This window comes from Cotesia glomerata, linkage group LG1 (genome assembly GCF_020080835.1).
Source record: "Cotesia glomerata isolate CgM1 linkage group LG1, MPM_Cglom_v2.3, whole genome shotgun sequence".
NCBI lineage: Eukaryota > Metazoa > Arthropoda > Insecta > Hymenoptera > Braconidae > Cotesia > Cotesia glomerata.
The window spans coordinates 17,042,139-17,063,209 of record NC_058158.1 but is presented as its reverse complement, the minus strand read 5'-3'; the positions used below and the strand labels follow the sequence as shown (position 1 = coordinate 17,063,209).

General features: G+C 36.4%; 1 protein-coding gene across 1 annotated transcript; it reads left to right on the top strand.

Annotated features, from left to right (window-relative positions):
• The first annotated feature begins 15,670 nt into the window (after positions 1-15,670).
• On the top strand, positions 15,671-19,685 carry LOC123260480. Its single transcript, XM_044721626.1, has 4 exons — positions 15,671-15,983; positions 17,895-18,065; positions 18,194-18,709; positions 18,796-19,685. The coding sequence occupies exons 1-4, from the start codon at positions 15,671-15,673 to the stop codon at positions 19,683-19,685; spliced, it is 1,890 nt and encodes a 629-aa protein (XP_044577561.1).
• The last annotated feature ends 1,386 nt before the right edge of the window (positions 19,686-21,071 follow it).

Sequence of the window (21,071 nt, the reverse complement as noted above, 5' to 3'; positions counted from 1 at the left end):
GCCGACTCGAGGCGGCAACCCAATTATGGTGGGCTTACATCGAGAGCATTCCTCGAAGTAGAACTCTCGTTGGCTGCAGTGAGCACAGAGGCGAGCTGGGCGTACAGCCTGGCTTCGTAGTTGGACCTCCTGCAATGGGTACAATCACACACATAGAACATGCCCGATAATACAATTACAGGGAGTTCTCGAGCTTCAATTTCAATCGTCTGATTCGGCAGCGTTTACAGGTGCACGTACGAGTCGCAACGCTTTAACATGTTGGCGACCAGTTGGTCGACCATTTTGGTCAATTAATTCGTAAACGACCGGTGAGATTACATTAGAAACAGTATACGTCTCTTCGGAATATTTACGCGCGAGTTTCGACGAGAAACGATCGGCACCTCGGGACAACACGTGTTGTCTAACTCGGACTACATCTCCGACGGCGAAGCGCTCATCTCGATGATGACGATTATAATAGCGGGCTTGGCGTTCGAAACTAAGTTCCAAATTATCGGTTACCAGGTCGTGAAGTTGGGTCGAAAGGTTCGATTTCGGGTCGGTTCGCTTCGGTTCGGATTCAGTTCGGGTCGAAAGGTTCGAAATTCGGGTCGGTTCGGGTTCGATTCGGTTCGGATTCGAGTTCGATTCAGTTCGGGTTCGTTTTGGGTCGAAAGGTTCGAAATTCGGGTCGGTTCGGGTTCGATTCGCTTCGGGTTCGGGTTCGATTCGGTTCGGGTTCGTTTCGGGTCAGTTCGGGTTCGATTCGTCAGGCGGTGCGCAAATGAAGAGGTGAACAGGCCAATCCTCAGCTTGGTGTTCTTTCGAGCAATAATACGCATTCTTACACTGACGACAGCGCCATAGCCGTTCAGTAGATGCGCATACATTGCATTGATGCATTGATCGAAAAGGGTCGTTCGGTTCGGTTACGGGTCGACAGGTCCGATTCGGGTCAACGGGTTCAAAATTCGGTTCGGTTACGGGTCGATGTACGTACGATTCGGGGTTTCTAGCGTCAGAAGTCTGGTTCGCAGGGCCAAAAGGCTCGATTTCGATGTCGAAGATGTTTGGTAGAGGCAAAGCAGCCGCAGCGGCAACCTCTTTAACCGGAATTTCGATCCCAATTTCGACGGAGATCAGCAGTGGATCGTTTACTGCTGTCCCCGGGGAGCGTTTCCCGGCGACGCAGCCCGACGTTGCTGCCAGCGAGTGCAACCAGGGCACCCAACTGTCGTACAATCTGCTGAACCACAAGTCCAGCAGTAACCGGTTCGAGGAGGGCTCGGACAAGCTGCTCGGAGATGACCTGGTTGGCCACAATTAAAGCAGCACCCTCGGAGAGCGGGATTGATCGTAAATGGTCGTGGCTGGCCCGTCCTATCACGTGGTACGAACGCGGTTGCCGAAGCATTCAACGCGGCCACCTGTTGCGCTGGAGGGGGATCCTCTACAGCTGGTGGTGGGATCAATTGGGCCTTCGCGGGTTTCCCTTTCTTCCGGGATGAATTCGGCGATTTTGGTGGTTTTGGTGGGGACGAAACGTCATCAACCGCCGCCACCTGCGCTCTCGTCGTCTGGTTTGAGGTACGCTGCACGTAACGCAATGATTCAACATTTCAAAATAAAACAATTTACACAAAAAAAATATTCGAGTAACCAAAAATATTACAAAGTCTTTTCTTTCAAAAAAAAATAAAAAGAAATATTAATTAATTCAACTCGCCGAATTTATTCAAAATTTTCAAACAAATAATTAATTCAACTCGCCAAATTTATTCAAAAAATTTCAATCGCAAAATTTTATCAAAAATTTCAATTGCCAAATTTAATAACAAAATCTCAATCGCAAATCTTTATCAAAAATCGCAACCGCAAAATTTATTTACGAAGTCTTCTCTTTTTTTTTTTTTATTAAAAAAAAATATAATAATTTCAATCGCAAAATTCAACCAATAATTTCAATCGCAAAAACCTAATAAAGATCTCAAAATTATCCAAAATAATTCAAATCGTCAAATGGTTCAACAATGACAAGAAAAAAAAACAAATTATGCGAAGTATTCGAATTCGTCAACTTATTTTACAAAGCAATTTACTAAGCCGCTTTGTCGGGTATTTGAAGCTCGAGGTAGGTAAACAGTCTTTATAATCCCGACCAAAAATTCCACACACACAAACACGTGACTCAACGGTACCGTGCCGCAGAGTGTCGTCACTAAGCTTCAAAAATACCGCACGGAATTTATTTAATTCCGTGCAACTCGAATTATAAACAAATTATTTTAACACGACGAAATTCGCGGTGATGACACCCTGGGGCTAATAAAGACAGCGACCAGACTTACCCTGCAGCTACCGTAGACGTCCCGGGCGATGCGGGCTAAGTAGGCGAAGTTGGCGGCAAAACTGACGGAAGAGCGTCGGTATCTCGGCGATGGCGTGTCCGGGGTCGTAGTGTCCAAAACAATTCGGCGAAATATTTCACAATAATGTACACAATTGTACTCACGTCAGCGACAAATTTAAAAAAAAATTAAACAGCAAAAATAATCAAAAAGAAAACTGCACGATGCCACAGTCACGGCGTCCAGATCAGAATTAATTGTTAATATGGCTGCCTCCTCGGCAACCCATGCTCTGTTTTTTTTCGGTTCGTTCCAAAAACTCGCCTCCAATCAGCTCACAGCTTCTTCTAGCCGGCCGTTGTATTCCGGGATGCGTCCAGTATTCCGTTGCGATCGATGATTGGTCGATACTTCGATTAGTGATCAGCCTCGTGTCCAGATGGCGCCTCGCATACTTGTTGTTGGTCGCTCTCCGTCGTCATTGGTCCGTTCAAATTTTCTCGTCGTTCTATCCTCGCGGCCAGATGTCACGTTGATCGTCGATGGCTCGTAGAAATTCGCGGGTCGTCTGATCGCTATAGTCTAGTATCACTCACTCATGCATTCAACAATAGTTCACACTCATTCCGGTATTCTTTTTATTTTAATTTTTAATTTAAATTCGGCGCGTTTTCTTTTACTAATTTTACCTCGAGCTTGTCATTCTGATCGGGAGGCTGCTTGGGGTGACACAGGCGCGTCGAATCTCTGCTTTTCCTCAGCTTAGCCAACCTAATAATTTTAAAACTCGGAATTTCAAATTTTAGAAAATTTTCTCATGTCACAATATATATATATATATATATATATATATATATATATATATATATATATATATTGTGATGCCTTTTCCGGCACTGGCGTCGACAGGACCGGATCAGGTCAACAAAATTAATTGGCCTACCTGGTTCGTAGATTTGGTTGGGCGCCAGGAACTCAATGTTCCACGGGTCGATCTCGCTGTTGATCTTCGTTGGGCGGCGGGTCGGTGTTGAAGAGATTCAAAAATCGAATAACGGCAATCGACGGACAAAGTAATCGAAATTGGACGATAGGATCGGTTAATCAGAGCAACAACAATTAAAAAAAATAATTGAGGCGTGCAATTCTAATCCAGCAACGGTTTATTCAACAACAAATATATTCTGTCGGCAATGTCGCATTAATAACAAAAATGATTTTAACGCAAAAATAATTCTAACGCAAAACTAGTACTAACGCAATGATTCAACATTTCAAAATAAAACAAATTACACAAAAAAATATTCGAGTAACCAAAAAAAAAAAAATTACAAAGTCTTTTCTTTCAAAAAATAGAAAAAAGAAATATTAATTAATTCAACTCGCCGAATTTATTCAAAAATGAAATAATTATTTCAATCGCAAAATTTTATCAAAACTTTCCATCGCAAAAATTTATCAAAAACTTCAATCGCCAAATTTAATAACAAAATCTCAATCACAAAACTTTATCAAAATCGCAACCGCAAACTTTATTTACTAAGTCTTCTCTTTTTTTTTTTCTTTATTAAAAAAAAATAATAATCTCAATCGCAAAATTCAACCAATAATTTCAATCGCAAAATTTTTTTTTTAATACACAAATTTCTAGAGAATATAATAAATTCAATCGCAAAAACCTAATAAAGATCTCAAAATTATCCAAAATAATTCAAATCGCCAAATGGTTCAACAGTGACAAGAAAAAAAAACAAATTATGCGAAGAATTCGAATTAGTCAACTTATTTTACAAAGCAATTTACTAAGCCGCTTTGTCGGGTATTTGAAGCTCGAGGTAGGTAAACAGTACTTATAATCCCGACCAAAAATTCCACACACACAAACACGTGACTCAACGGTACCGTGCCGCAGAGTGTCGTCACTAAGCTTCAAAAATACCGCACGGAATTTATTTAATTCCATGCAACTCGAATTATAAACAAATTATTTTAACACGACGAAATTCGCGGTGATGACACTCTGGGGCTAATTAAGACAGCGACCAGACTTACCCTGCAGCTACCGTAGACGTCTCGGGCGATGCTGACCAAGTAGGCAAAGTTGGCGGCAAAACTGACGGAAGAGCGTCGATATCTCGGCGATGGCGTGTCCGGGGTCGTAGTGTCCAAAACAATTCGGCGAAATATTTTACAATAATGTATACAATTGTACTCACGTCAGCGACAAATTTAAAAAAAAAATTAAACAGCAAAAATAATCAAAAAGAGAACTGCACGATGCCACAGTCATGGCGTCCAGATCAGAATTCCTTGTTAATAAGGCTGCCTCCTCGGCAACACATGCTCTTTTCTTTTCGGTTCGTTCCCAAAAACTCGCATCCAATCAGCTCACAGCTTCTTCTAGCCGGCCGTTGTATTACGGGATGCGTCCAGTATTCCGTTGCGATCGATGATTGGTCGATACTTCGATTAGTGATCAGCCTCGTGTTCAGATGGCGCCTCGCATACTTGTTGTTGATCGCTCTCCGTCGTCATTGGTCCGTTCAAATTTTCTCGTCGTTCTATCCTCGCGGCCAGATGTCACGTTGATCGTCGATGGCTCGTAGAAATTCGCGGGTCGTCTGATCGCTATAGTCTAGTCTCACTCACTCATGCATTCAACAATAGTTCACACTCATTCCGGTATTCTTTTTATTTAAATTTTTAATTGAAATTCGGCGCGTTTTCTGTTACTAATTTTACCTCGAGCTTGTCATTCTGATCGGGAGGCTGCTTGGGGCGACACAGGCGCGTCGAATCTCTGCTTTTCCTCAGCTTAGCCAACCTAATAATTTTAAAACTTGGACTTTCAAATTTTAGAAAATTTTCTCATGTCACAATATATATATATATATATATATATATATATATATATATATATATATATATATATATATATATATATATATATATATATATATATATATAATGGATAGTATATTAATAATAGTATATATGTATATTCACTTACCTTTTAGCGATAAACATTTAATTATGATATAATTTGTAATATTAATAATTCTATTGATAAACGAAAATCTTACTTACCGTATACCTGCATATCAGATCTTATTTTAAGGATAATGAAGGGATTTTTTCTTATTAGCTATTATAATAATATTCATAATAAGCATAAATTATCAATACATGTATTATTAGTTATTGATACATAAGTTTTCGCAGAATACGGTAGCAATAGACAAAACTCTTTAAATTTTATAAAATAAACATTTAACTTTTTATAATTATAATAGCAATAATTTTAGATTGTCAAACTTTTCATAATCATTTAAACATTCTTCACTTTAGCAATAATTTCTCTATCGAATAGCAACATTAATTCATAAGTAACAATATCGATATAGTTTTCAATAAACCATTCGTACGATTTACCTTCTTTAACCGATAACTCACTAATCACACTATCTTTGACGGTATTATTCTTCAAATTTGATATCACACATTTACGAATGACTTCTTCAGGTAATTCGATGTTGCCAAGAAGTTTTGGTAAGAACTCTTGAACAGGTGTAAAAAGGTGATTGAGACACACATTACAAGGTTCGACGAATTTTTGAAGATAATTCAAGCGAGCGTTCACGAGCTCTTCAAAGCCATAGATAGCTTGGAGTGTGTTCTCTTTCATTGTCACTTTTCGGCCACGCTGAACAGCAGTAGATGTTGATGATGATGATGATAATGATGGTTGTTGATCGGTTCTTTCAATGATGGAGAATAATTTAGCTTTCCCATACATGGACCCCAGCAGAGAATATTGAAAAGTATATCCATCAAGCGATGTTGTATCGAGCGGTAACTTTTTATACTGTGATTCGATTAAATTCAGATTACGGGCTAGTTTTTTAAGAACAGTCTTAAATTTTAACCACTTCGCTGATGCACACAAAATACCACAGGCTTTTTCGTCAACAATAGCGACACATGGTTCAAACTTGTAAACATCACTATCCAATTTTAAACTAACAATGATTGACTTTGAGTGTGAATCATTTAATTTATAAGATGTTGTCAATAAGAAATCAAAACGTTCCCATGATGGTATAAAACGGTGTTCTTCAACACCTTCGTCAGCTTGAAAATTCTCGTAGAAAGAGCGTTTAGCCATTGCAAATTAATAGCTGTTGCACCAACAATGTTCTTAAGCGAACTGATGCTGGTTACACACGGTTAACACCCACAACTCAATATGATGGTTAAGCATTTTTTCATATAATATTAACAAATGTAGAGTAGAGCTATGCGTTTACTGTCTAGACTACACGTGTGTTTTTAAAAAAGCCGTCTCAGCATAACGTGACCAGCTACTGCACACAATTTTTCTTATAATTATAAGACAGTTTCAATCAGCTTCTTGTAACTTACTAAAGTATTTTTTGAAGACATAATGAACGCAGATAATTATATTTATCAGCAACCCTTTACGAGGGCTGTGTGTCAGCTAGTGCGATACATACGGGATAAATCACCTCGTTTGTGGTCTATCTACACCGAAACGCGTGTTTCAAGTTGGGCCTTTTTACAGCGTGACAGATTAATAAAACTATTGCGTAGAATTGTGGCTGTAGCTTCTTGTCGTGTGTTGTCAAGAGCTTATAAGAAAGGATTATTAACAAATAACACTTTATTAATGACAGTTGCCGTTAATACAATCCTTCAAACATCAAAAGCAGACGCTGAGTGTTTAAAACCCTTCTTAATAGCTTATGGCAAGTATTTTTTATTTCTAGACCGTACAGCGTTTAATTTAAATATCTCACACCTTATTTTTAATGGTTTTATAGAAGTCTATTGCCGCGATGAACTCCTAAATTCTGATAATATTTCTGACGAAGATGATGATGATATTGACATTAGCGCGAAAAAAGTAAGTTCGGTGTATTTAATCAAGATGTAAACCAATCGAATAATAATAATCACAATTGTTTTATAGAACTGTCAAAAAACCTCAACACCTGCAACTCTAAAAGGTGAGATAATAAGGCTAGACCGCTTTACCGGAGTGAAACGTTCACGGAGCCGTGCATCGTCTACTAGCTCCGATGATACGCATGTATCATATCCTACGGATACTGATGAAAATATGATGACTTTATCGGCTGATCTCGATTCGGAAGAAGAGTATTATCAACACGTAGCATATAATAATCGTCACAACAGCGATGCTGAAGAGATTGTTATAGAAGAAGAGGAAGAAGAAGAAGAAGAAGAAGAAGAAGAAGAAGAAAAAGAAGAAGAAGAGAGCACGCCTTTATTTTTTGACGACAATAGTGATGACTCTAGTGATGATAATATACGCTCCTTTGTACGCTCTAGGTATTTTACAAGATATTACAAATATTCATACACCCTTCGCTGCTTAAATTTAATTAAATATTATTACTGCTTGTATGACACCTTATGCGATTTAAATAAAAGTTTAAAATACTAACAACATGAACATCTACCTTATAAATAGTTTAATTGAAAATATACACATATATATATATATATATATATATATATATATATATATATATATATATATATATATATATATATTGTGATGCCTTTTCCGGCACTGGCGTCGACAGGACCGGATCAGGTCAACAAAATTAATTGGCCTACCTGGTTCGTAGATTTGGTTGGGCGCCAGGAACTCAATGTTCCACGGGTCGATCTCGCTGTTGATCTTCGTTGGGCGGCGGGTTGGTGTTGAAGAGATTCAAAAATCGAATAACGGCAATCGACGGACAAAGAAATCGAAATTGGACGATAGGATCGGTTAATCAGAGCAACAACAATAAAAAAAAATAATTGAGACGTGCAATTCTAATCCAACAACGGTTTATTCAACAACAAATATATTCTGTCGGCAATGTCGCATTAATAACAAAAATTATTTTAACGCAAAAATAATTCTAACGCAAAACTAGTACTAAAGCAATGATTCACCATTTCAAAATAAAACAATTTACACAAAAAAATATTCGAGTAACCAAAAATATTACAGTTTTTTTCTTTCAAAAAAAAAATAAAAAAAATATTAATTAATTCAACTCGCCGAATTTATTCAAAATTTTCAATCAAATAATTAATTCAACTCGCCAAATTTATTCAAAAATTTTCAAAACAAATAATTATTTCAACTCGCAAAATTTATTCCAAAAATTAAAAAAAGAAAATAATTATTTCAATCGCAAAATTTTATCAAAAATTTCAATCGCAAAATTTTATCAAAAATTTCAATAGCCAAATTTAATAACAAAATCTCAATCGCAAATCTTTATCAAAAATCGCAACCGCAAAATTTATTTACGAAGTCTTCTCTTTTTTTTTTTTTATTAAAAAAAAATATAATAATTTCAATCGCAAAATTCAACCAATAATTTCAATCGCAAAAACCTAATAAAGATCTCAAAATTATCCAAAATAATTCAAATCGTCAAATGGTTCAACAATGACAAGAAAAAAAAACAAATTATGTGAAGTATTCGAATTCGTCAACTTATTTTACAAAGCAATTTACTAAGCCGCTTTGTCGGGTATTTGAAGCTCGAGGTAGGTAAACAGTCCTTATAATCCCGACCAAAAATTCCACACACACAAACACGTGACTCAACGGTACCGTGCCGCAGAGTGTCGTCACTAAGCTTCAAAAATACCGCACGGAATTTATTTAATTCCGTGCAACTCGAATTATAAACAAATTATTTTAACACGACGAAATTCGCGGTGATGACACCCTGGGGCTAATAAAGACAGCGACCAGACTTACCCTGCAGCTACCGTAGACGTCCCGGGCGATGCGGGCTAAGTAGGCGAAGTTGGCGGCAAAACTGACGGAAGAGCGTCGGTATCTCGGCGATGGCGTGTCCGGGGTCGTAGTGTCCAAAACAATTCGGCGAAATATTTCACAATAATGTACACAATTGTACTCACGTCAGCGACAAATTTAAAAAAAAATTAAACAGCAAAAATAATCAAAAAGAAAACTGCACGATGCCACAGTCACGGCGTCCAGATCAGAATTCCTTGTTAATAAGGCTGCCTCCTCGGCAACCCATGCTCTGTTTTTTTTCGGTTCGTTCCAAAAACTCGCCTCCAATCAGCTCACAGCTTCTTCTAGCCGGCCGTTGTATTCCGGGATGCGTCCAGTATTCCGTTGCGATCGATGATTGGTCGATACTTCGATTAGTGATCAGCCTCGTGTTCAGATGGCGCCTCGCATACTTGTTGTTGATCGCTCTCCGTCGTCATTGGTCCGTTCAAATTTTCTCGTCGTTCTATCCTCGCGGCCAGATGTCACGTTGATCGTCGATGGCTCGTAGAAATTCGCGGGTCGTCTGATCGCTATAGTCTAGTCTCACTCACTCATGCATTCAACAATAGTTCACACTCATTCCGGTATTCTTTTTATTTAAATTTTTAATTGAAATTCGGCGCGTTTTCTTTTACTAATTTTACCTCGAGCTTGTCATTCTGATCGGGAGGCTGCTTGGGGCGACACAGGCGCGTCGAATCTCTGCTTTTCCTCAGCTTAGCCAACCTAATAATTTTAAAACTTGGAATTTCAAATTTTAGAAAATTTTCTCATGTCACAATATATATATAGGTGCCCAATATGGCGGTGTAACAACACGTTCGAGAGCAAAAGCCACACAGAACGACTTACCATCTACATCGACAGCAGGCTTACCAGACGATCACGAAGCCTCAATTGAAGATCATACTTCAATTGAAGAGCATATTGTTGAACCACCTGGTAAAAGATTCAAAATCGAACGTGAAATAATTAAACATTATAAGCGGTTTCAAGCTAAAGGTAAAGAAACAACTTTAATAATACAAGAACCGCCGGTTAATACAGATCCCCTACAATGGTTTCACGACGCATTGAGCGATATTGTAACACATATTACAGCGGGTTGTAATGCGCATGATTATGTAGGTTTTACAATTAATTATGAAAAACTCACACAGGGTGTAATATGGTCGCGTTTTCAATGTGCAAACGCTGTTACAGGCACTGATTTATGGAATTTGCTTACTAGCGTTTCTCAAAGTGCTGGAGGCTTAACAACCAACGATAAAATAATTGTTACATCAGCTGTTGTCGCCGGTGTCGCGGGGTGTGGGAAAGTAATTTTATCTCATGAAAATATATTTAAACGATCCATTATAACAATCAATAACAATGATAACTTATGTTTACCTCGTTCGTTAGTTGTTGCAAAAGCATATATAGAACGTGGTGAGATCCGTTCAGGGTATTTGCAGAAACGATGGAAAAGCATAATTGATGGACGAAGGAGTTTTCAAGGGGTTGCGGTTTAAATCAAATACAAAATTTTCAACACTACTTTGCCTGCGAGGGTACAGCTATCGTTGTTTATGAATTTTTAACTTTTGAAAAAGGTCAACCGCTTTTTGACGGTCGTAATGCTGTTTAAGAAGCGTTCGGAAACGTTTGCAATACAATTAATTTATTATATTACCAAGACACTAATCATTTTCAACCAATAATAAATTTAGCGGGTGCTTTAGGCAGTCGTGCATTTTGCGAAACTTGTAATAAAGGATATGAATCAGCACGTGGTCATAGGTGTTCTAAAAAATGCCCGCGCTGCAACGTGGCACCTGTGTGTAGACAAATATGTAAAAAAACATGCCTTAACTGTAAGCGATGGTTTTCAAACGATGATTGTTACTCAAATCACTTAAAAACTGGTTCGGCTAATTTGAGAGGAAAAAATAAAAATTTCACAGTTTGCGAAGCATTAAAATTATGCGGTGTTTGTTATCGTTATATCTTTCATAATGTAAAACATAAATGCAACATAAATTATTGCAAAGTGTGCTGCTGCGAAAGGCCTCTGAATCATTATTGTTTTATGGCCCCCTTGAAAAAAAAAGAATTACCAAACGTCTTATTTTTATTCTATGATTTCGAAACACAGCAAAATGAACGTGTAAAAGGTAACCGTAGTACAAGAATTCATATACCTAATCTGTGTGTAGTTCAAAAAACTTGTACTTATTGTTGGGATGACAAATATGTTTCTGAAAGCTGTGCTGAATGCGGTGTGCGTGAATTTATTTTTAACGACAAACCTGTAGAAAAATTAATCGATCTAGCTTTCAAAAATACTAAAAAATTTTCGAAAACTATATGTATAGCTCACAATGCTAGAAGTTTTGATGCTCAATTTATTTTGAAATGTATAATAGAAAAGAATAAAACACGGCTACCGGATTTAATATTAAATGGTACCAAAATAATTGTTATGCGTATAGGTAACACGGTTTTTTTTAGACAGTCTAAATTATTTACATATGCCTTTAAGGGATCTCCCAGAAGCTTTCGGTTTCAATAACGAAGTATCGAAAGGATATTTTCCTCATTTATTTAACAAACCCTGTAATAGGGGTTATGTAGGTCCTATCCCTGCTGTCAAATATTTTTCTCCTGATACTATGTTTCAAAAAGAGCTTGAAAAATTTATTGCATGGTATAATGAAAAATCAGAAGAAAATTATGTTTTCAATTTTGATTCCGAAATCAAATTTTATTGTCGAAACGATGTTATTGTGTTAAGAAGAGCTTGTATGCAGTTTCGGGATATGTTTATAAAGTGTGGAAATGTTTGCCCGTTTTAAGAGGGCACTACAATAGCGTCAGCTTGCTCAAAAATTTATCGCCGCAATTTTCTTAAACCCGATACAATAGGTATTTTACCGGCTACAGGTACATACAGATGGTCTCAGAATCAATCATTGAAAGCTATTAAATGGTTAATTTTAAAAGAACGTGAGTACGGTTATAGAATTACACAAGCAGCGCGTGGTAAAGAACAGCGTTTACCTTCCGGTATAGTGGTGGATGGTTACTTTGAAAATTCTAGAACAGGTAAAAAAACCGTATTACAATTTCACGGGTGTTACTGGCACGGGTGTCCTAAATGTTATAAAGTAAACCGTGATAGAAAACTAAATAATAACTACCAAGAAATAGATAATATGGATACTCGATACGAGCGTACCATTGCTATATCCGAAAGAATTCGAAACTTGGGTTATAAATTAATAGAGGAGTGGGAATGTGATTTTGATTTATACTTAACCAACAATCCTGAAACACTTATAGCGTTGCAAAATCACCCTTTGATCAATATAGAGCCCTTAAACCCACGAGATGCTTTTTTTGGAGGTCGTACGGAAAGCTTTATATCGTTATATGATGCAAAAGAAAATGAAAAAATTAAGTACGTAGATGTTTGCTCGCTGTATCCTTACATTTGTAAAACAGGTAAATTCCCAATAGGCCACCCTAAAATATATATAGGTGAGGAATGTTCTGAAATTATAGGTCCTAACAAGGATTTATCAAAAGTAGAAGGGCTAGTTAAATGCACTATTTTACCACCGCAGAATTTATACCACCCAGTACTCCCTTGTAAGCTCCATAATAGACTTCTTTTCACTTTATGTCGTTCTTGTGCTCAAGAATTAAAGCAAACAAACTGTACCCATAAAATTAAAGATAGGCTTTTAAGAGGCACATGGGTTGTTGATGAGATAAAAAAGGCCATTCAGAAAGGATATAAGTTACTTAAAGTATATGAGATATGGCATTATAAAATAACGCAGTACAATCCAGAAACAGGTATTGGTGGAATATTTGCAGATGATATTAATACATTTTTAAAAATTAAAACTGAAGCTTCTGGATACCCCAGAGACTGTATTACAGATCAACAAAAAACACAATATATTGCTGCTTATGAAAAAGCTGAGGGTATTAAATTAGATAGTGAAAAAGTTGAAGTAAACCCTGGGTTACGTTCTGTAGCGAAGCTCAGCTTAAACTCTCTTTGGGGTAAGTTCGGTCAGCGCGAAAATTTGATGCAGACAGAAATTGTCACGACGCGTGCACGGTTGATGGAAATGTTAACAGACAGTCAAATCGAAATTTGCGGCTTCTTACCAGTAAATGATAAAACATTGTACATAAATTTTATTCATAGTAAAGACACCCTCAAACCGTCACGTACAACGAATGTAGTGATAGCAGCTTATACAACGGCTCAAGCTCGACTTAAACTGTATAGTTACTTAGAAAAATTAGGTAAGAGAGCGTTATATTGCGATACTGATTCATGTATTTATATTTCATCAAATGGTCTGTACGAACCTCCGACCGGTAAATTTTTAGGTGAGCTGACCGATGAGCTAGAGAAATATGGTATAGGTAGTTATATCACATCATTTGTAACAGGAGGCCCTAAATTTTATGCTTTTACAATACTTACACCTGACGGGTCTATAAAAGAAGTGTGTAAGGTTAAAGGTATAACTTTAAATGTTTCAACCAGTCTTAAAATTAATTATAAAACCGTAAGGTCTCTTGTCACAGGTGAAAGAAAAAAACCTATTAAAATAAAATTTGAGGCTATACGAAGAACATGTTTTCACGCTGTTGTTACAAAGAAAGATAAGAAAAAAACGTACCCGCAATTTAAGAAAAGAAAGTTTGAAAATAAATACATGACATTACCGTTTGGTTATAAAATGTAATTATATATTTTTCAGGAAATAAATTTAGATAAATTAATATTGTAAATGGAATTATGTATTCAATGAAATAAATGTGTTCAACTATCTTTCTAAGTACGCAAATACAGTAAACGCTTAAAACGCCTCACTTTCCGTTGGCTTTTTCCCGCTTTTTCCTTTTTTCGCATTGACAACCTATTTAAATGTGTTTTCAATTGTTATTGGTTAAAAAAATTTAACCACGCCTTCCTTAACTGACATCGCAGCTTTATAAATTTATTCATATACCACAGTTTTTCTTTTACTACCGAGAGTGATAGTTATACACGCTGTGTTTTCAAGTATTCTACACACATTAAAAATTTAAATGGATCTAATTATTGATATCCAGGGCTTCACAGACGGCCGAGGCAAATTTTTACCAAAAGAAGTTGCTTTAAATACTGTAGAGCACGGTATTCAAAGGCACTGGTTGATTAGACCACCGTTTCCTTTTAATAAATTACCCCTAAAGGACCGTCATCAAAACACATGGTTAACTTTTAATCATCATGGTTTGAAATGGGCGGATGGTTCCGTTTATCTCTCAAATTTAATTGATAACATCAAATTTTATTCTGAAAAAGCTCATCGTATTTATGTATGCGGGGCTGTAAAAGCGAAATATCTTGAAGAATTATTACAAAGAGAAATTATTAATTTAGAAGAACCTTCGTCAGAATGTCCTAAGTTTGAGAATTTAGAACCTGAAGTAATTAACTGCGTATTCCATGGAAAGACTTCATTACCGGATAAGCGTTTTTCGTGTGCATTAAATAATGTTTTGTGTTTAAAAAAGTGGCTTCTAAAAGAACGTTTGAATACAGAATCTTTTTTCATGTAAGCACGTTTAGATTTGTCAGCAAATTCTCAGCTGTAACATCTCTTAAAGACTGTATTGCTAGCTCGTACGCTCATTATATTCAAGCTAGTGTTAAAAGACACATTATTATCACAGTTAATATGTGCTATCCTAAAATGAAAGAAGTGATTTTGAAAGATGAGTCTAGAATATTACCAGTAATCGAAGTGCGTGAAGAGGATTTAATGGCCTTTCGGACTTTTTGGCCTCATGATCCTCTTTTCCAGATTTTATCAAGGAGCTTAGATGAAGAAACGGTTGTGTGGCTGTCTCTGTGCACACGTCTTGTAAGGCGTCCGTCAACGTTTCTACAGGTACATTAAAAATTTTATTTGCTAACTTATGATTTCATGTACTTTCTAACTTTCCTTAAACTTTTAAAACATTGTAGTTTTTTTGAGAATCTGAGTCAAGACATATTCGAATCAGCCATGAGATCAGCACCTGAGCTTGTGCAACAAGCTCTTATACCACATCGAAACATGTCGATGAGCAGCAGTGGCAGTGTTAGCAATAGCAGCAGCAGCGGCTGTGACGGCAGCACTACCAGCAGCAGCAGCCGTGATTAAGATTATATTTATGAATTGTATTTATACATGAATTATATTTATCTATTTATATATGCAACGCTTTCTACTACATAAATTATAAAAATAATATCATTGAAATTGTATTTGGAGATACCAATCATTGGAAAATATAAATAAAGTTCCTATTATAGCCGATGAAAATTAATCTATATTATTTATCATCAGTATGTGTTTTTACGATTTACACCCCGTAGATCTTAGCAGAGTCTGTCTTTATATAACATAACATTTTATAAATTAGCTCAGTATATATTATGGATCCACGTTGGAAACATCCATGGACATCAATTATATGCGGTCCTACTGGTTGCGGTAAAACAGTATTCGTAAAAAGATTCATCAAACATTTATCTCTAATGAGTGATACAAATTTCTCAAAAATAATATTTCATTACGCTGAATGGCAAACAGGCTACAATGAATATATTCATAATAAAAACATTGAGTTTCATGAAGGTCTTCCAATAGGTGAAGAATACGGTTGTGATAATAATCCAAAACTAGTAATTATTGACGATTTAATGCGTGAAGCATCAAATAATGCTGTAATAGATCTTTTTACAAAAGGTAGTCATCATAGGAATTTGAGTGTTATTTTTTTGACACAAAATATTTTCCGTCAAGGTAGAGGTCAAAGAGACATATCGTTAAATGCGAATTACATTGTAGTTTTTTAAAACCCACGCAATAGGTCACAAATTCAACATCTAGCGCGTCAATTAAGTCCGGAAAATACACGTTTTCTACAAGAAACTTATTATGAAGCAACATCTTTACCACACGGTTACTTACTACTGGATTTAAAACAATCAACTCCAGAAAACTGCCGTTTCCGATGCTCTATTTTCCCGGACGACCCATACCAGGTGGTCTATGTGCCGAAAAAAAGTATAAATTATAAAACTAAAAGGAAAAATGTACCAGTAGTTCTTTGATAATAGGCGAGCTCACACCTATAAAAAAAAAAATAGGAAAACGGTTGACCCTAAAGGCCATCCCTGCAACTTCCCGCTAATTCCGTTAATACCTGGCCGCTTTTTTGAGCTCTTCGAGCTCAAAAGTACAATCTGTGTGTTGTTTTAAGCTCTCCGAGCTCAAAAAGATACCTTTTCTATGCTTTTGAGCTCTTTGAGCTCAAAAGTCTGATAGAAGTTTCATGGAACACTATTTTTTGAATGTTCATACCGCAATAACTTTTGAATGAATGAACCGATTTTTACGCGGTTGGCGGCATTCTACGTAGTTTTTTAAGCCTTATAAATAATTTCTAAGTTTTAATTGGTCAAACTAGAAATTTCGGAGTAACTCTGAAAAAACACTTTTTTCGGTTTTGTTTCGTTCACGATATCTCTCGAACGAATCAACCGATTTTGACCAGCTTGGTGGCAATCGACGTGGTTTTATGATATTAAGAGCTGATTAGTTTTTGGAATCGATCGGTAGAGCTGTTTGAAAGTTATTCCAAAAAATGTCGAAGTTATGTTGAAAAAATCCTTATTTCCAAATATTTCGTCGAGGATATCTCTCGAACTAATCAACCGATTTCCACGTTTTTGGCGGCAATCGACGCGGTTTTTTGACCTCTAAAATTATTCTATATCATCAAAAACGATCCGAGAAAAAATGACGAAGTTATGTGAAAAAAACAGTTTTTTCGGTTTTTTTCGGTTTTATTTCGTTCACGCTATCTCTCGAACGAATCAACCGATTTTGACCGGATTAGCGCTGATCGGCGTGGTTTTTTGACGCTAAGAGCTGATTAGTTTTTGAAATTGATCGATTGAGCCGTTTAAAGATATTCCAAAAAACCACTTTCAAAAATGATTTTTTTCTAATTTTTTTTGAGATTTTTCAAAATTTCTCAAAATCTATCGGTCCGAATCGGTTCGAATTCTCAGGAAATCTAAGTTTGGCGAAGCCCTTTCGAATGGCACCAACCGCGATGAAATCGGTTCAACCGTTCAAAAGTTATAAGTGATTCACATACTTACACACACACACACACACACACACACACACACACACACACACACACACACACACACACACACACATACATACAGACATAGTGACAACCTCGCGGGGATAGTCAGGGAAGCTTCCTGTGACCTTCAAACGTCGAGATCTGATGAAAACTCGATTTTTGCAAAACGGGGTGAAAACAATAACTTCCCGATTTTTGAAAATCTGAGATTTTTAGCGGGAAGTTAAAACAGCTACGTGTATTACAAGCATTGTGCTATCTAAATAATACGCAACGCTTAGCTGTTTTACGTAAAGCTGATCCTGCTTTAATACGTTGTATTTGCGAGTGTATATTAAATATATTACGTGGTAACGTACCTTTAACAACGGCTCATAAGAAAAAATTAAAACGTCACATTACGATTTTAAGAAAATTATCATCAGGAGGAAGCAATCTAAATACTAAAAAGAAAATAATTATTCAAAAAGGCGGCTTTTTACCTTTATTTTTAGCACCTGTTCTGGGTGCTTTGGTTGCAAGGGGATTGCCTGAGGATAAAATTCATGAGAAATTGGCAGTCTCAGAAAAAAATGAAGATATCGCAAAAAATAAATCTTGTCTTACTAGTGGAACAGTGTTAACTAGGCTCGACAATGAAATGTATGAAATTTTAAATTCTACGGGTAAATATAACTCAGACCGTGAAAAATGTCAAGCCTATTTACAAACACTTGAGCGATATCTTAGGATTCTTGAAAATGAAAAAAATCTGTCAATGCTGCTAATATAGATACCAACATAAATGTTTCAGACCTGGCTGTAGACAACAACAACTCTAAATTCTTCGAGAGTAGTGCAGGTTCTTCTGAAAGTGAAATTGATCATCGTTCTTCATATGATGTAGTTATAGATAATTTGGTTATAGACAGTGTACCTAGAAGATTCAGAGGAAATGCAGCGCGGCTATTAAAAAGGCTAAGAAGTGCACCTGCCACGTTAATATCTTGGGACGATAGAGGTCTTGTGACAATTAGAGGTAAAAAAGTAGCACGTTCTAATATCACTGATCTTTTAAACGATGTGTTGAGGTCTAGAAAGAGTGTGAAAGCGATAGGTCGTCAACAGTTTGCTCAAGTACTGCAAACGTTAAACATTCCGCGTGAATACATCGGTAATCGAGCGTATTTTAACAAAGAAATGTCAACTTCTACACCTAGAAGACGATCTGTTAATTTTTCCGTGCCTGAAATACTTACAGAACACACATCCTTAGACGAATTACAATTAAATCAAAACGGTGAAGGTTCTATAAATAAAAACAGTCAAAGTAAAAAAATACCATGGATAAAGTTGAGATAGATAAAAAACTAAAAAACATCTATTATGATCCTATAAGACCAGAAAGTTTTTCAGGTGCTAAAAATATTCTAAAATACTCTGCTGAAAACAAATCAGAGCTATCTCAAGATGATGTTAAGGAATGGTTAAATAAACAAGAAACTTTTACAAAGCACCGTATGAACAGGAAACGTTTTATTAGAAGGACTTATAATGTTGAATCAATAGATGATGTCTGGGAAGCTGATTTAGCTGATTTACGAAGTATCTCTACGTATAACAAGGGTTATAAATATATATTGATAGTGATCGATGTAATGAGTAAGTATGCGTGGGCTGAGCCTCTAATAAATAAAACTAGTCTAAGTGTGACTCAAGCATTCCAAAAAATCTTAAGTAGAAGTAACAAAAGAATACCCCGCTTAGTGCAGACAGATAGCGGAAAGGAGTTTCTTGGAGAGACTTTTCAAGAGTTTTTGAGAAAAAAAGGAATATTGTTTAGAACAGTACGCAACCCTGACGTCAAAGCAGCTATTGTAGAACGTCTAAATAGAACGATAAAGGAGAGGATATGGCGTTATTTTACGTATTCCCGCACAAAAAAGTATTTAGACATATTACAAAAAATTATTTACGCTTACAATCACACAACACATACTGGTATCAAAATGGCGCCGGTAAATGTTAACAATAATACAGCTCAAATAGCTTTTAATAACCTTAAAAAACGTTATGAAAATGAGAAGCGCTCTGCGCTCTTGAAAAACCGTAAGCTTAAATATGCTGTTGGTGACTTGGTACGTATCAGTAAAGCAAAGGCAGCGTTTACGAAAGGATATGAGAGTGGCTGGAGTAGCGAAGTTTTTAAAGTATCAAGTATTTCTGAATATCGCCAACCACTGGTTTATATATTAACCGATCTTCAAAACGAACCAATCAACGGTATATTTTATGAAGAGGAATGATCTAAGGTTGAATAAATGTCTTTAGAAAGAGATAATTTTTACATAGTGCTACCTAGCAATAGCAGCATGAAATACTTCCCGGACAACACAACTACTCATTTTATAACGCGTTTGCCCTATCCTTTAGAACTTAATGGATGGTAGGATGTTGCTTTAGTGGAAATCCAGACGCCGATGACAATCTTACATATTCCTAAAGATTTCACGAAAGTTACATTAACCGTTGAATATATAGATACAGAAGATAATAATAAAATAATGGATTCGTTCCTTTATTCTAACAACATACCACATGGTCAATATCAAAATATAGGCTCTTTAGTGGATTCTCTCAACAAACTTAAATCAGTTTCAGAGCATATCAATTTTACTTGTAGTGCTGGCGGTTTCATAAAATTTTATACAACATGCAAGTGTGAAAATGCAAGACATACGCTGGCATTAAGTGATCGGCTCTGGCATATATTACGCTTTGAAGAAAGTTCGTTTTCTAAAGTTATAACAGACTGCCCTGATGACTGTTGCGGATCTAAACCAGCCTCTCTATCTCAAGCTATACCAGGAAAATTATTCGTTTATACAGATATTTGTGAAGGCTACATAACAGGAGATATTCAGGCCCCTCTACTACGCGTTGTGCCTCTTGATCACGATCAATACATTTACGGTTCAACTAAAATTAAAAGTTTTTCGCCTGGCCAATATATACCTCTGTTACGTAAAAGTATGGCTACTATCGAAATTGATATAAGAGACGAATATGGTAAACCCGTGCCATTCGAATACGGGACGTTGACAGTAACGTTACATTTCAAAAGAAGTTTTTAAGATTCTCTACGATGATAGACTTCGAGATGATACAATACGGTGACGGTACCCGTAGTTATTCTGGAATAAGCCATGTTTATGTAGGATCACCTTATCAAAGAGGGCATGGTATAGGTAGTTTTTTGGGCGGCTTATTCAGAAGAGTATTACCTTTTTTAAAAAGCGGTCTTAAGACCGTTGGTAAAGAAGCTTTAAGATCAGGTGTAAATATAGCTACAGATGTTTTGGATCACCAAATCCCCGTTGAAGAATCATTTAAAACGCGCGTGCGCGAGTCAGGTAAAAATTTAAAACGTAAAGCCCAGGAAAAAATTGATAGTCTTATGAACGGGTCTGGCTATATACCTACCCAGTTTGCCTTAACCAACGGTATGAGCAACACACAACCAAACTCAAGAAAACGGATTGTTAAAAAAAAAAAAAGGCGCATTGTCAAATCTAAAGTGAAAAATAAAAGTAAAGTTAATAAAAAAAAGACCGATATTAAAAAGAAAAACAATAACAATAAAAATAAAAAACTACGTACAGTGGCTGACATTTTTGATAAAAATTTCTAAA

Excerpts from the sequence above, each read along its gene's own strand:
- LOC123260480 (XM_044721626.1), top strand. The coding sequence starts at position 15,671 with ATGGATCCACGTTGGAAACATCCATGGACATCAATTATATGCGGTCCT. Across the intron at positions 15,984-17,894 it reads AATAGATCTTTTTACAAAAG|CACCTGTTCTGGGTGCTTTG; the intron begins GTAGTCATCATA and ends CTTTATTTTTAG. Across the intron at positions 18,066-18,193 it reads TGAAATTTTAAATTCTACGG|ACCTGGCTGTAGACAACAAC; the intron begins GTAAATATAACT and ends TAAATGTTTCAG.